Below are 16,285 nucleotides of genomic sequence, written 5' to 3'. Positions count from 1 at the left end.
ACCATTGATATTGTAAGCATACAGTGGTAGAGTATTAATTTACCCAACCAAATATATTCATATTTATACAAAAAAATGTGTCCAATGTCTCGACGAATGTCGGTGTCTGGCTTTATCTTTTTTTTCAGTGCAGACTGTCTGTCTGTCTATGTCTCTTCTGTTGGCTGACTTGAATGAATCGACGAATGAATGAATGGATACACTGCCTATTCGAATGTGAATGAAAGCATCACATCTCTCATAGCATTTTTGATCAATTTGATGGTAAAAGATTCTACTCGATTGTGTATTTATAATGTTTCATGCATGGCATGCTGGTTTATTTATTTTTTATTCAACTTTTAGTTGAATTTCATTCCAATACTTGTTTTATAATTATGGCCAATTTATTCATTCAATGGCTTAATGATGTCTTTCAGTGATTAAAACAAAAATTATACCTACAATCCAGAAAATGATAAATAAAGATGAAAATTTTGTTTTGTTTTTGTTTTTGGTTGGCATTCTGGTTAGATCTGTTACTGTGTGTGTGTCATGAAATGAAAAATATAAAAATATAAAAATGACCATAATAATAACTGAATTTATCATCGTTTGTGTGCAATTCATGAAAATCAATTGAATGTGAACTAAACAAGATGAATTCATGTATGAACAAAGATTTCATAATGATAATTACAATTTTCTTCATCCATCGTATTTTGTGATTTATTATCATCAACTTTTTTTTTGTATTGAAATATTGTTTTTATTTTTATTCTTTTCAATTTGATCAATTCATCAAAAATCTTTTTGTGATCCTGGAGATTTTTTTCTCTCGAAATTTTTATTCAACAATGATTATTTAATTGATCTAATGAAGTAAATTGAATAAAAGAATGAATAAACAAAAAAAAATGGTAATGTCCGATAAAATAAACTTTATATTGTCATCACAAAAAAAAATTTTTTTTTAATCCGATTAATTGTTTGATTCTTCTAATTACACTAATGATCAAGAATATTCTATTGAAAGTACAGAAATAAATTTTCATTTGTAATTTGTAGTTTGATGTAAATGACCTTTGTTTCATTTCTGAAAGATGAGATTAATTTTTTTTTACTTCAATCAAGAATTCATCAATTTTTCATTCGTTCTATAGAACGTCATTTTTGTTAGGACATTGAAAAGTTAATAAATTCGAATTTGGAATTTAAAAAAAAAATAATAAATTTTCAATTTTTCTTGTTTTTTTCTCTTTCCGATTGTAGAAAAAGATGACAAACATACATTTGGATAGGAAACGTTAACACCAATGGGAAGAAAAAAGAAGAATAAACTAAAATTTTATGTATTCAAAAAAATTGACAAAAGCTTTAACACCTACACACTGAATCGATTTTATCGATGATCATTCTGAAAAGACAATTGTGTTTTATTAATGATCATTTTCAACTTATCCATCCTTTATCATCATTAACATTATGTTCTATTTAGTTTGGGCGTTTTATTCAGTCATCTTCTTTTATTACTTTTCAGGTATTTTTTTGTTTGTTTGTTTGTTGTTGATGTAATTATCATTGATAAACGAATAATTAATTAATGAATTAATATCATCATTAAAACTAATAAATAAACTTTATAATTTTCTATACTATTATCAAGGTATCTCAAATGCTTTAAAATGTGCATACTATAAACCCTCTTCAAAATCAACATTGAATAAATTCTTTCCATTTGAAAATTATTACGATAACATTCGACAGCATAATGTCGATGATGTCTTCGGCCAAAAACATTTAGTGAAAAAACCCATTGGTGTCGATCATGAAAGTAGTGATAATGAATACGGTGCGGCAATCATTTCCTGTTCAACCCATTGTTTTGCATTATGGTTTTATGATCCATTTGATTTAGAAAACGTCAATCGATATCGATTGATTACTAGTGGTATGTAATATTATCTTTGATTTTTATTTTTCGCAACCATTCATGATCATTAACATTTTATCCATGTACAAACAACAAATAGGATGTGCAGATGACTTATCTCTGCACGATTTTTTAAATTGTGATCGCCAACAATGCATATTTTCTTTGAAAAACAATGTAACTTCCCTAAATAATGATAATTATACAAGTTTTTGTTGCTGTTCTGGTGATATATGCAACATCGATTACTCTATTCATCTTATCGGAAATGAACTGGTCAATTCTGGGAGATGATTTAATGCTTCTAGATTCAAACTCTTTAGATGGTGAGAAATTCAATTCTTGTTCGATGTTTATCTATTTAACATGCTAATCTTTTTTATTTAGAAAACAATTTTTCTAAGGAGACCACGATTTATTTCATCTTTTTGTCATTTGTTTGTATGGTATTCTTTGTATTCACGATGATTTCGACCAAGTTTGTTAAATCGATCTATGTCAACAAAAAAATGACCAAACAACAAAAAACTACAACTGATTCTTTGCATTTGCTTGAATCGTCAAATACTTATCAAAATCAAAATGCCCATAATCAATATAACCGATCATCAATACAAAAAATTTCCAAAGATTTTCTTCCAGAAAACCTGTGTTTTATTGAAACCATCGGACATGGTAAATATGGAACCATTTGGAAAGGAAAATTCAATGACATGACTGTTGTCATCAAAGTCTGTTCGGATTCAAACCGTAAACATTTATGGACCAATGAATCTCAGATATATTCATTACCATTGATGAATCATGCGAATTTGTCCAACTTTTTTCATAACATCGATCGAATAGCTGATAATGGACAAATTGAACATTGTTTAGTCATTGAATATGGTCATTATGGATCATTGCAAACATATCTGGCTGAGCATACATTCGATTGGACGCGAATGTGTGAATTATTCAAATCATTAGTAAAAGGTCTTGCCTATCTCCATACTGAAATTCATGACGATGGTAAAATCAAACCCAGTATAGCTCACTGTGATCTTTGTTCAGCTAACGTAGTTGTCAAAGCCGACGGAACCTGTATGATCTGTGATTTTCAATTTGCAGTCCGTTTTCTACCAAATTCTAGCTATCGACCATCGTTAACAATTGATGATGAATTGCGATCCGGCTTAACTAGATATCTAGCTCCAGAAATATTGGATGCTTCAATCAATTTACGACCAACAGAATCGTTATTGAAACAAGCAGATGTTTACTCCCTAGGTCTTATATTATGGGAAATTGCAAGCAGATGTACCGATTTATATCAAGGAATCGACGTACCAGCATATAAGCTACCATACGAATATGAAGTTGGTCTCACGCCTACGTTGGATCAGATGCGATTGTTGGTCAATAAGCACAAAGCTCGTCCTCTTTTTCCAGACATTTGGAAAGATTCGAATTTTGCCATTCGATTGTTAAAAGAAACTATTACTGAATGTTGGGATCATGAACCAGAAGCACGACTTACTTCGCTTTGTATTGATGAACGTATCAGTGAATTACCAACATTGTGGAAGCGACACAAAATGGAAACATTATCCAGTTGTTATGTTATTGCAGCTTTATTACAAGAAAATTCGAATAACGTCGATATAGACAACAGGATTAATAATCAAAAAGTATCGATCGAATCTGAAAAAGAAAATCTACATTGGAATTTTGTCTCGAAGAAAAAGAGGCAAACAAAAAGTCAATTAGAAAACAGCAACAATCAATCAATTATCATGCCAAATGAATATTCAAATATATGCTACATAAACAAATTCGAAAATTCCTTACACGATAAATTCAATAATCACCATCATCTTCTACATCATCCTCATCATAAGCATTATTTTCATCATCAACAAAGATCGTTGAACAACACTAAACGCTTACATCATTCTTCGAATTTCGTTGAAAAGAATTTTAATATAAATAATTTGAATCAATCATCCAATAAATTGACATTACCTATACAGCCATATCATGCACGTAATCCGTGCCTAGAACGCAACTTATTGATCAATGAAATTGATGAACATGATAATGAAATTCTTGAACAAGGACTTAAATTCAAAAATCAAACTTCTCATCAATCCGATATCAATTTCGATACTATTATTGACATGAATCTCGATTCCAATGAAATCACACATCACAATGGCCATGATTCAATGGAAAACAGATCATTAATTCGATCATCAACTGCACCTATGCCAATTCCATTCGTACAAAATTATGTCAATTCAGCTGAAACTGTGAATACAGATGGTGATTCTCCGCAGCCAGAATCTATTCGTATCAAAGATGTAAATAAATATCGTGATTCCGCATCACATCAGCATCAACGTTCGTTTAGATTTTTAAAGAATCAAAATCGGTTCTTGAATTTTGTTCGCGGAAAATTTCATTTCCATTCGATCTGGATGATTAACAAAAATAAGCAACGTCCACATCCATTATGTCCATCATCACCATCAACGTTGATAAATGCAACAAGAAATCTAAAGTCACAAGAAGAGTCTCATGATAATTGCGATCAGTCAAAATTATCAGCCAATTTGATCTCATCTGAAACAAAGCATTCTAATTTTTCTGTCACCAATGATTCTTCACAATTCGCAACCATTTCATTAAACTTACCGCAACAAGATCAAGTTAAACCACATTCAATAAGCAACAATACAACGACAATAAACGATGATCCAACAAATACGGGTAGTTCTGACCTATTAAACGGTAGTAGTGATACTTTTGTAAAGATTCAACCATTTTAATCTTCATTCATGAATCTAATTTGATTGTGATTTTCGTTCTAATTCTTCTTCACAATAACAATAATTTTCATGATACATCATTTTTATATGAAAAAATTATATGCACCGTATTGTTCGCCTAAAACACACACACACACGAATATAACCCATTTTGTGTTACAATTTACCCTCTAAAAAAACAAAATAACAAAAAACACTGATGATAAATAGGTTTGTCTAAAGGCATTCGTGTTTGTGAATTTGATTTTCATTCTAAGTCATATATGATAATAATAATTATATTTAGATTGTTTTATTCGTAAATCATCATTTTAAAAAAATTGTGGAATGATTAAAAATTAAAATTCTTATTTTGTTAATTGATATGTTTTGGATTTGAAAAATTAGAAATTCGAACATTCGGATTCGACAACCAGTTGAATGTTATTTTTTTCACTACAGGGAGGCGCCTAAGTCATGCTGTATATGAAGACAGCTGTTTTGAATTTTCTGTCGGTTTTGTTTTTGATTTGATTTTTTGATTATTTGAAAAATTTTCTTTGGTTTTGTGAACCATGAAAACTCCTACAAAACAACAACAAGAAAAAATTGCTCTCCGAGTAAAAATTCGTCAACTATTCGAAGATGGCGTTTCCAAGGTCGAAATTTCTCGCCAACTCGGTATATCGTATCCAACTGTCTATCGCTGGTTAAATCGGGACACAATTCTTGATAAAAACCGGTCAGGCCGACCGACAAAAGTCACAAATTCTGTTAAAAAGATCGTTGAATCTACTTTGCGTGATAATGTCGGGATTGGAACCCGCAAAATAGCCAAATGCCTGAATGCCGAATTCGCAGCTTCAGGGTCGGAACGAACCATTTCTCGCCGAACCATCATGCGACATTTAAAAACAACAGATTTGAAGCAAAAGTGCTCGACTGCAACCAAAAGTAGAAATATCCAAAATTTGAAAGTACCAGAGCGCGCCAATCGTCAAACTAAAAATGATGGTCATAATTAGTCAAATCGCGCCAAAATCGTTTTGTTCATCCTCTTTACATCGCATACATGTACCTTTTGTAAACACAACAAACATCATTATTAATATCATCATTTTTAGTTTACAAACATCATCATAGCATGTAACACAACATGCAGTTTTCTTTCTTTTTTCATAATGTTTTTTGTATTTCCAATTTCCAATAAACTAAGTTTTTGTCCATTGACCACATGGAATCGTGATATAATCTCAAATTCAGTGTCGCCCTCTAATTTCCAAAAATAATGTTTCAAAATTTTTATTCGATTTTGTTTAACATTCAATATCCACAGACAGCGCCACTTTTGCTACAATTCTTTTTTCATTAATTGCACAAATGGAATTTTTTTTTAAATGAAAATTTTAAGAGACAAACATCAATTCAAACACAATTATTATTATTTAATTCAATCAAAATTAATTATCCATTGTTTTGATACTAAATGGAAATTCATTAATTTTTTTGTTTGTTGCTGAAATTATATTAATTATCAATCAGATTATCAAGAGCAAACAGGATCCGAAAAAAGGATCATCATCTAATCACAATAATTCAAAAATAAAATTCAAAAAAAAAAAAGAAAAAAGAACAATACTAATGTTTAGAAAAAACAATTTTCAATTCGCACGGACAAGAAGATTTTTGTTGAAATTCGGGCAAACAATCAATTAAATCAGTGATGATCTTTTGTTTTATCGAATTTAGAGTTTCTGGCGCTGGAATGAGATGAATTTAATTGTTTGTAAAATAAATTCATACAAAATAAAAACAATATTGAATTTGAGTTTTTTTTTGAAAACAAAATTTGGTGGGAAAAAAACAACAACAAACGAAGGTACGGCGGGAATACAAACAGACACATTAGTAAGAGAGAGAGAGATAGAGAATAATTAATTTTTGAATAAGGGTTTTTTGTAGCGTTTCGATGAAAAAAAATGATATGTTTTTTCATATTCTTTGGCACGGTCATTTCATTTTTTGTGGGAAGATTCCAAGAAAAAAAATTTTTTTTGATGAATTGTCATCATTAATTGTTGCTAAGGGTGAATTAACTAAGGATGAGTTGATTAGCGTGTACAATATGATATGTGATTTGTTTTTGTTTTGTTTTGGAAGATTTATCGAAAGAATATTTCGAATTGAACGAATTGGTTCGGATTCGATTTGGAAGACATGACGTGATTTTGTCATTGAATATCATCTTTCGTGATTTTTATTTTGGTTTAGTTTGATTGACATATGCAATCCATGAATATTGCTTTGTGTTGTAATGAATATAATGATGATTACTAAAACTATCGATGAAATGTTGAATGTATAATCGAATATTTTTCACTGCAACACATTTCTATAATAATTGCTAATAGAAGACTTGCGAAAAAAATCAAGGTTCGAATGAGAAATGAGAGCATAAGAGATAATAGTAAACTAGGAATTGAATTGATTTAAAGATCGTGACCAAGACGATCCAATTCGTCAAGCAAAAAATCAACATCTTTTTTCTGAACACCGGAATTTGATATTATATTGCGAAAAAAATTTGGTATATCGCCCAATGGTTGATAGCTAATCATTAATGTTCCTTTGTGCATCATTCGTGCTTTCAAAATGGGTGTAATCTGTAAATCAATGTTTCAACAGATTTAGATTAAATTTTTTTTAAATGTTAATTCCATGATACTTACTCTACCCAATTCTTTGATTCTTTCTTCATTATGAGGAACACCTCGAAGACGGTTTGGAACATACCAAAAGCTTACATTGACACATTCTGGATTTTCTAAAACCATGTGAAATTTATCACCCCTTGCTTTGATGCCTTTTACCATGTAGCTAATAAGAAGAAAAAATGATTAGCAGTTCACAATTTACATAAACAACATACTCGGTCATTTCAAACAGATGATCAATATGACGTTCATATCCTTTATCGCCTTTAGAACGCCACATAAGCCATAATTTAAAAATATCATTATGTCGACCACATTGAATTACTTTATCGCCAGTGTCATAGGTGATATCATAATGTTTATCCTGTTGAAATAGATAATCAGCACACATTTGATTTGTTTCCAGCAACAATCCCTACAATATTTATGATAATTCTAAGTAATTCAACTGAAAATGATATTCACAAAATAAATCATACATCTTGTTTAAAATGAATAGTAGAACATTGAAGCAATGTACCCATCAATTTATGAGGATTCCAAGTAACCGAACGAGCTCTTTCGATTCCATGTAGTTTATGTCTTTGTTTTGATGAAAGCAATAATCCACCGCCCCAGGCTGCCTATCAGTCAAAAAATCAAGTCTGGTAATTATAATTGACGTGAGAAAAAAATAGCGGAACTTACATCAACATGAAGCCAAAGATTATACTTTTCACAAATGTCAGCAATTGGATTGATTGGATCGAATGAACCAAGAACAGTTGTACCACAGGTACAATTGACAAAATATGGCCGGTTTCCCATTTCATATTGAGCTTTTACTAATCTTTCAAGCTCCGATGGAATCATTTTACCTTTTTCATCGCATGGTACTTCAATAACATTATCAGTACCAAATCCGCAAACCGATCCAGCACTTTTGATTGAATAATGACTCTATTTATATTGATTTAAGAAAAAAAAATTCATCATTTAATGTTTTGATGATTGTTATAATAAAAACTTTGAAAATAGAATAATTGTGTTGAAAAATAAGCCCAAACACAATGATATTCTTGAACCGAATAATATATGTGTCTAAACTCATGTTTGAAAATAAATTAAACATGTATGTTTATATTGAAATCTAAATCATTGGAAAAAAATGCTAACGAAGGCAATTTGGCACGTATATATCCTCAAACAATTACGTAATAGTATTTTTCTTGTTTTGTTATTGCCGAAAAATATGCCGAATAACAAGCTGTCGTCCAAACAGACATTATGTCCGTATGTTACAAACACACTCATCATCGAGAGAAAATACACATGAAAAGAGATTCCAGTGAGAAATATGGATTTGAAAATGACTTACATGTTCGGATGTGAAAAGCACCAGCTGTTGGGGTAAAGCATTCAGTCCTTTGGTTTTATATTCTGGAAACATTTGCTGTCGAGATGCGATTACAGCGTATAGATTGGAGATGGCACCTCCTATTTTATTTTATTGTCAAACAGAATAAAAATTCATGTCAAAAAGAAAACTTTGTTGGACAAACAGACCTGGTGCTAAAATGGAATCACCATCATTGAATCCGATGATTTGTCGCATTTTTTTCAACACTTCATGTTCCATTAAGATGAACACCGGAGCTATTTCATAGGTAAACCTATCAAAATCAGAATCAAGAACAAAAAAATTCATGAATGAATGAATGAATTCATGACACATTCCATCGATTTTCAAATCCTGAAAAGAAACTTACATGTTTGTATTAGCTGCAGCTGTCAACCATTCACCGGCCAATGAAACAATATCCAATCCACATGATAGTTGATTGAAATAATGAGGATGAGCTTTATAGAATAAAATGAAAAATACATCATAATCAGAAAAAAAAAGTCAAAATCAATCGAATCGGTATGTCAGTAATAAATTGAATTCCAATAACAAAAATCGTTCACATTGTAGATATGTGTTCGATCTGTATGTATTCTTAATGAAATCCAGAATTATAAAGTAAATCTCTTAAGCCAGAACTTTATTATTGTAAGAGATTTTTTTTATCGCTTCTTTGCTTTTACTTATTTACAAATGACGCGTTTTTGGCATTAACCTTTTTGGGGTAAAAAGTCGAAATCATGTTTCGAACAGGCAAACGATTCTTGTTTCTGTTTGTTAGTATGTCTGTTTGTAATTGTTGTTTACTGATATGATTTAAACAGCTATAGTCCATTGAGAATATATGTGTACACGTGCCAAAATGATGATGATGACGGAAATAAGTGAACCAAATCTATGCATTTTGTTTTGTTTTTTTTTGTTGTTTTCAATAGATTTATCTAAATAGAATGTTTAGATTCTGAGAAATTCATTCAGGAAAAAAAACTGAATTCTTATAAAATCTAATTGAATCATTTCGAATATATAAACAGCAATTTTTGTTTGTTTGTTTGTTCATATTGCTCATAAATTTGATTTTCATCCATTTAATATTATTTATGTGACATTTAAAAGATATTCGCAATCAGAAATCAGTTATTTTTTGTTGTTGTTGTTGTTGTAATCGTTTTTTATTATTTCTTATCGACAAAATTCCATAGCTCGAAAACAAAAATCTTGAATCAAAGCGCAAATCATCAAGGATTTGTCTATTTATCATAAACATTACATTTACGTACACACGTTTGAATCAACTACTATCTATATACATCTTTAATTGAAAATATAATGTTACCCAAAATATACCCTACGATATTATATAGAAAGAAAAATTGTGAACAAAATATTTCCGAAAATGTGGGCTGCTTGTGTTGTTCACAATCATAATGGATTTTGGTTTTTTTTTCTTGTTACTAATTACAATGATGCTATTGTGATTATGTCAACCGCTATACTGTTTGATGATGATGATTTTTTTTTTGTTGTGTCAAACTGTGGAAAAAAATGTCATTTTTATTATTGTTTTTTTTCTCACTTCCCATGTATTCATTATTATTATATGGTTAAAAGAATCTCATCATCAACATAATCAAAAATGAAATACAAACACACACACACACACAAAAAATGAACAGTAAAACATTACGTAAGTTTCTTATCAGCAATGGCAGCTAAACCAAACCATATATAACATTTATTCACTGTTTCTATAATGTCATTTTAACAACAAAAAAGAACTTGTTTTTGGCAATTTCCGGTTCGGTATTTCAACCAGCCATTCAGCTAAATACGTATTATTTGCTTGCTGGAAAATCGTGCCCGGTAGCTATATTGTTGTTGTGGTTTCCTGATAATTTTATATTTTGATGTTTTTATTTCGAATAATCCAATTTTGGAAAAAAAACAACCACAAACATGAATAGATTTTGGTACAAATAAATCTTATCATAATGAACAATCGTCGTTTGAAAAAAAACCATTGAATTCGTTTAGAAAACCTAAACAAAATTTATTTTTCCTGAAAAAAAAGAAACAAAAATATGATTCTGATTCTGAAATGTTTGACACATTTGTTTTGAAAAGAATTTTTTCGTTTGTTTGTTTTGGTTTTGACAATTGTCCTTCAATTAATCTTGATTTGAAATAGAGTAACACTTGCTTTCAATTGTCATTTACAATCATTTTTTTTAAATAATAAAAACAAACAAATTTCAAGTTGTCTAATAGATGAACCTTGGCATTTTTGAAACATTCAAGTAGAATATCAAATCAAATGTCATTCAAAATTTCAATCAATGATCCTTATGATAATAATGATAAAAATTCATCGAAGCGCATATGATATACCTTATTTATGGCACATATAAGAATAATCATAGAATGTTTATGGGTAATCCCTACTTTGAATTGAATTGAAGCAGAAAATTTTCTATATTTTTTCCGAAAAAACAATAACAATTCTAAACGTTGTGTATTCGGGATTTTGTAAAACTCCGAGTTTTTTTTAGAACAGCTATTCAAAATTCAACTTTGTGTTTTTTTCTTTCTGTGTTTTGTTAGATTTTGATGAAATTGGTCTCTGCGTTTTTTGGATCTAAGCTACCGCTACTAATCTTTTCAAAATTAATTGTCGATTATGGTTGAATGTGGAAACATTCTTTCATTCAATGTTTTTAACAATAACAACAACAAAATATGTGATGAGGGGCTAACATCAGAATGAGAATTTTATAAATTCTTTCGGTTCACGTCAAAACGATGAATTACCGAACACACATATTTTACTGTATTCAATTCTCTGGAATTCAATGGCGAAAAAAAAGAAGAAAAATTACAATCTCGATTTTTTTTCTGGTTGGATCATCAGTCAGTTGCAACATAATGATAAAAATAAATGTTATTTGAATCACATATAACCATTATTGCTTTATAGAAAAATATGAATGGAATTCGCATCGTTAAACATAATAGTTTTCAAAGATTTCATACTATGGAAAGAAATATGCATCCAATATTGACTAAAAGAAAAAAAAACAACAACATTGAAGATATTTGGTTCATATATTAATAAAAAACAACCTTTTTTGAAATGTCATTATTGATGATAATTTGTATAAACAAATATATCAGCCACCGAGAGAAAAAAAATAATGTTTCATTTTATAACGAACAAATTAATTACAGATTTTACACATTTTCAGGCTTTTCTTTTCTCCCATAATATTTATAATAATAACGATGCTGAATGAATGGTATCAAGCGTACGTTCATGACACGTTTTTGACATGCAACATAATTCATTTTTTTGTTTCTACCATTTCAAACTGAAATGATTCTCATCAAAACAATTTGAGCGTCATATTGCAGCCATCATCATTCTTCTTTTATTTACAACAAAATAAAATAATCATCTACATTGATGATACGAAATGTTAGTGGTGGTGATGATAATGTTTGATAGTTTTTTTAGGCTAGTGTAAGAATTATTTTATAGTCAATATGAAATAAAATCTCTTTAGGAATGAAATATATAGTTAGATACTTGAGATTCTATAATTCTTTTTTTTATATCAATAATATACTATCATTATAAATAAATATGGTGGGCCAAAATGATTATTCGCTTTGATGAACGTTATTCCATTCCAGTTTTTTTCGGTTTGAAACTCTAGTCATCAAATTTCATATTTTGCACATAGGAAATTTGAACACTTTTTTCCAAAATTATGGACATTCTTATCGAATAAGCAATACAGAATATTAACAAAAAAGAAGTGTGACAGAAAAAAGATTGATGAAACAAAAAACCGACCAAACTTTTGCTTTCTTTTTTTGGTGAAAAAACAACAACAACAACAACAAATCTTAGAATAAGCAATAAGCTGCTTATAGATTTTTTTTGTTGAACTTAATATTTTATTATAGATTTTTTTTTTTGAAAATGTGAATGAAATTGCTTTGAAAAAATAATTTGATTCTATTAATATCTGCTTTTTTTGTTGTAGAAAAAAAATCGATAGTTTACTGTATTATGAAAGAATTTGTTTTGGATCCATTCGAATTCATCAACATTTTTTTTGCAAAAGAAAAAACAAAATTCCATTTTTTTTTGACTCAAATCTCAAACATTTTCACAATTGTCTGAGTTTTTCAAAAATTATATGATACAAACAAAATAATGTTAGGATTTAATGTATAATTATTTTTGTTTTCTTCTGCTCTATAACATGATCCGAAAATTCCATATTGGATTTGTGTTGTATTTTTTCATGTCTGTGTATAAGTCTAGGATAACTTCCGCTTGAAGTGAATCGCTGATTACAACAACAATATTACATTACGATTATATCTCGACTAGATTCTTTTTTTTTTGTTGTTGAATTGTCTATAGAACTTATGATGACATTAAACAAATTGGCTATAATTGAAAATCTTGCTGGCTGGATGATTGGCTGGAATGACGTATATATTACATACGATATATTGATATAAACAAAATAGTTTATAAAAACAATGAAAAATAACGAATAACAGTAAATCTGAAACGAATAGAATAAGGGGAAAAAGCAAGAGAATGCAAAAAAAAATGTCGGCTTTAGTTTACTGTTCTCAAATAACATCAACGAGAGAGAAAAAAAAATAGCAAACAGCTTGGGAAACAAGAACAAGTCAAAAGGAAAATCATTTATATACGAATGGATGAATTTCCGAAACGAAAAGGCGATAGAAATTGAAAAACTATGAACCAAAATGAATACGTTTTTTTTGTGTGTGCGTGTATTGTATGTTTATAACAACGAATAGTATATTCTGGCAATTGCCTATGGTCGATAACCACGGAATTTGTTTTTTTTTTCGTTCTCTTCTAGGTTCGATGAATCGAACCATCCAACAACAAAAGAAAGAAGAAAAAAAAACGAACCAACATTTGGTGAACGTGTGCACAAAATTTAACTTATAATTTAGGGTAGCATCAATCGAAAAAATCTGTGCGCAATTCGGGAGAGAAAGAGAGAGAGAGATGGAGAAAGAATCAGGAGTTACTGTTCTGTTCAATATTTTGTAAGTTTGAGAAATGTAAGCCTAACGAACGCGAAAATTGTTTTCGACACTTGCTGCCATCATTTTCGATGATTTCATACGGGAATGATATTTATTTATTATTATTATTTTTTTCATTCTATCTTTCTTTTGCTGACACATACCATATCATAGCCTTGTTCATATGGCCATATAATTGATCATATATTTAATTTTCACTCGAATGGCCATCAAAATATAAACAATTAAAATGGGAACAAAATTCACCAAAAAAAAAAACCGACATTAACCTTCGATCATAGAATATCGTCGTAAAGAATAAAAAAAAAGCAAAAAATTCACCAATACATAAATTACAAATCATCAAATTCATATTATATTTGTTTAATATTTCCCACATAACATTTCATATTTTATCTTGCTATCCATATGGAGAAAATGACATTTACAGTCCAATGAAACCTATAGAAGCAAAAAAAAAACAATCATTTCATTGGACAGCCTTCGCTAATGATATAGATAAAATGACAAAAACAGAACAAATCGAAAATTATGGATTCCATAATGATGGACTAATTATATTCGTATGGATGTTATGTATGTATCAAATAACAAATGAAAATGAAAAACTCAATAACAAAAGAATATCCACACAAAAAAAACTTACCAGTTCGAACTTGATAGTAAAGTGCTTGTGCACAATCACGGACAATTTGTTCCAGATTTAATGGTTCTTCGCCAATATCAAAATTAAACTTCATTTTCATTTCTTCAGGATCATAATAACGTAATATTGGCTGTGATCGATCATTTGATTCGTCAATAAATTCAAGACAAATATCGATTACTCGTTGTAAAAATTCTCTGGTAGATAATGAAGAATTTTCTTTCATCGGAAAAATATCTAAATATAGAAAAAAAAACAAATAGTGTTACAGAATCATTTTGTTTGTTTTTATCAATAGCATCAGTCACACACAAATCATCGATCGAAGTTAATTTTCAAAGCCATATGTATTATATTGATTAATTTTTGTAACCAAAAAATCATTAGATATTGAGACCAATGTGATATAATAAAAATCATTCTCATTGAATCTAATTGAAATTTATTGTAATAGACATTGACAAACAATAAACTTCCAAAGTTTTTTTTTTGTTTAACAAAAATTTTGTTGATCGAATGACTGGTTTATCATATAAGTATGTAAGATAATAACCATCATTATCATCATCATCATCATCGAAACCAGTCATTCATTAGGTTTACATGAGATATGAAAGCTTGTGTGGCATGGTCCCAAATGGGAATGAATCTGGTATTTGAAACTAATTCGACCGATCTTTTCCGACTTGAAAATTAATCTCAACATGAAATATAAGGTTACAAAAAATGATGTTCACACATCATCAAACTTTATTTGATGATTTTTTTTTATCCAAAAATAATCATTTTGGAAAAAAAATAGAAATAATTAAATAGTAAACCATACCTGAATGATAGATTTTGCTCAGATCGACCGACGAACCAGTCGTATTCGAATCGTTACAGTTTTGCATATTGGATGATATGGTAACAAATTGACAACGATAACAAAAAAATTTCGATGAAATTATGCTTTTGAAATCAACATTTATGATAAATTTCAATAAATTTTACCATAAATATTTGATGTTAAAAATGGTCAACAATTGAATAAATCTATTGACAATGATCAACAATAAAAATAACAAAGATAACAAACAAAAACTAAACAAAAATTTAACAAATTCATCGATGACCGAATAAAAATTCGGTCCTCGATTCGTAACTAGACTATGATTAGTCTTTGGTACGATATTCGCTTGCGAATCTAAGAAATGATTGAATTGAAACACCAAATGAACAGGATATTATATTAGATCCATGATGGTCCATTCATAAACAAAGATCAAAAAAAACAAACTAACGAATGAATTGAATAAATGTTGGAACAAATGAATGCGCATACGCACATTTTGAGGGATGATACAGTTTGATACAAAGCGAATAACAATGTTCGCATCATTCCAGAACATATCCCAGAACTTGTTCAAATACAAAAGAAAATAGCTATATCCTAAACAGCCAATCATATTGTGCCAAGATGATGTCAAGGCACGCCTTCATCATCGTTATTCGAACGACAGAGTTGACGCACAATATTCGAAAAATTGAAAATTTCATTTTGAAGGAAAAAAAACGTAAACGGTTTCAATAGCAGATTTGTTTTCGCAAACGAAATCACTGACTTCCGATCGACTCAAACAGCAAAAAAATGTCGGAAAAAAACTCGACATAATGTTTGACATTAAAACCGAGGCCAATATGGACTTTGTTCCAAAAATAGCATCATGAACATCATCAAAATGATCGCCATCAACA

The 16,285-nt window shown here is 29.5% G+C and overlaps 2 protein-coding genes across 2 annotated transcripts; one reads left to right on the top strand and one right to left on the bottom strand.

Moving 5' to 3' along the window:
* The first annotated feature begins 1,788 nt into the window (after window positions 1-1,788).
* Window positions 1,789-5,934, top strand: LOC113799434 (uncharacterized). Its single transcript, XM_027350057.2, has 3 exons — window positions 1,789-1,930; window positions 2,013-2,238; window positions 2,300-5,934. Exons 2-3 carry the CDS (start codon window positions 2,106-2,108, stop codon window positions 4,720-4,722), a joined length of 2,556 nt encoding a protein of 851 aa, XP_027205858.2. The 5' UTR covers window positions 1,789-1,930; window positions 2,013-2,105; the 3' UTR covers window positions 4,723-5,934.
* A 191-nt stretch (window positions 5,935-6,125) lies between these two features.
* Window positions 6,126-15,769, bottom strand: Gad1 (glutamate decarboxylase). Its single transcript, XM_027350058.2, has 10 exons — window positions 15,375-15,769; window positions 14,549-14,785; window positions 9,164-9,254; window positions 8,961-9,067; window positions 8,773-8,891; window positions 8,103-8,354; window positions 7,895-8,038; window positions 7,631-7,830; window positions 7,431-7,578; window positions 6,126-7,364 (listed from the first exon to the last, which is right to left on the bottom strand). Exons 1-10 carry the CDS (start codon window positions 15,439-15,441, stop codon window positions 7,191-7,193), a joined length of 1,539 nt encoding a protein of 512 aa, XP_027205859.2. The 5' UTR covers window positions 15,442-15,769; the 3' UTR covers window positions 6,126-7,190.
* Between the last annotated feature and the right edge of the window lie 516 nt (window positions 15,770-16,285).

Source organism: Dermatophagoides pteronyssinus, unplaced genomic scaffold (genome assembly GCF_027571235.1).
Source record: "Dermatophagoides pteronyssinus isolate colony J.1.1.1.1 unplaced genomic scaffold, Derpt_VIB-CSIC_2022.12 sq0007, whole genome shotgun sequence".
NCBI lineage: Eukaryota > Metazoa > Arthropoda > Arachnida > Sarcoptiformes > Pyroglyphidae > Dermatophagoides > Dermatophagoides pteronyssinus.
The sequence above is the reverse complement of the archived record's forward strand: the minus strand, read 5'-3'. Positions and strand labels throughout refer to the sequence as shown.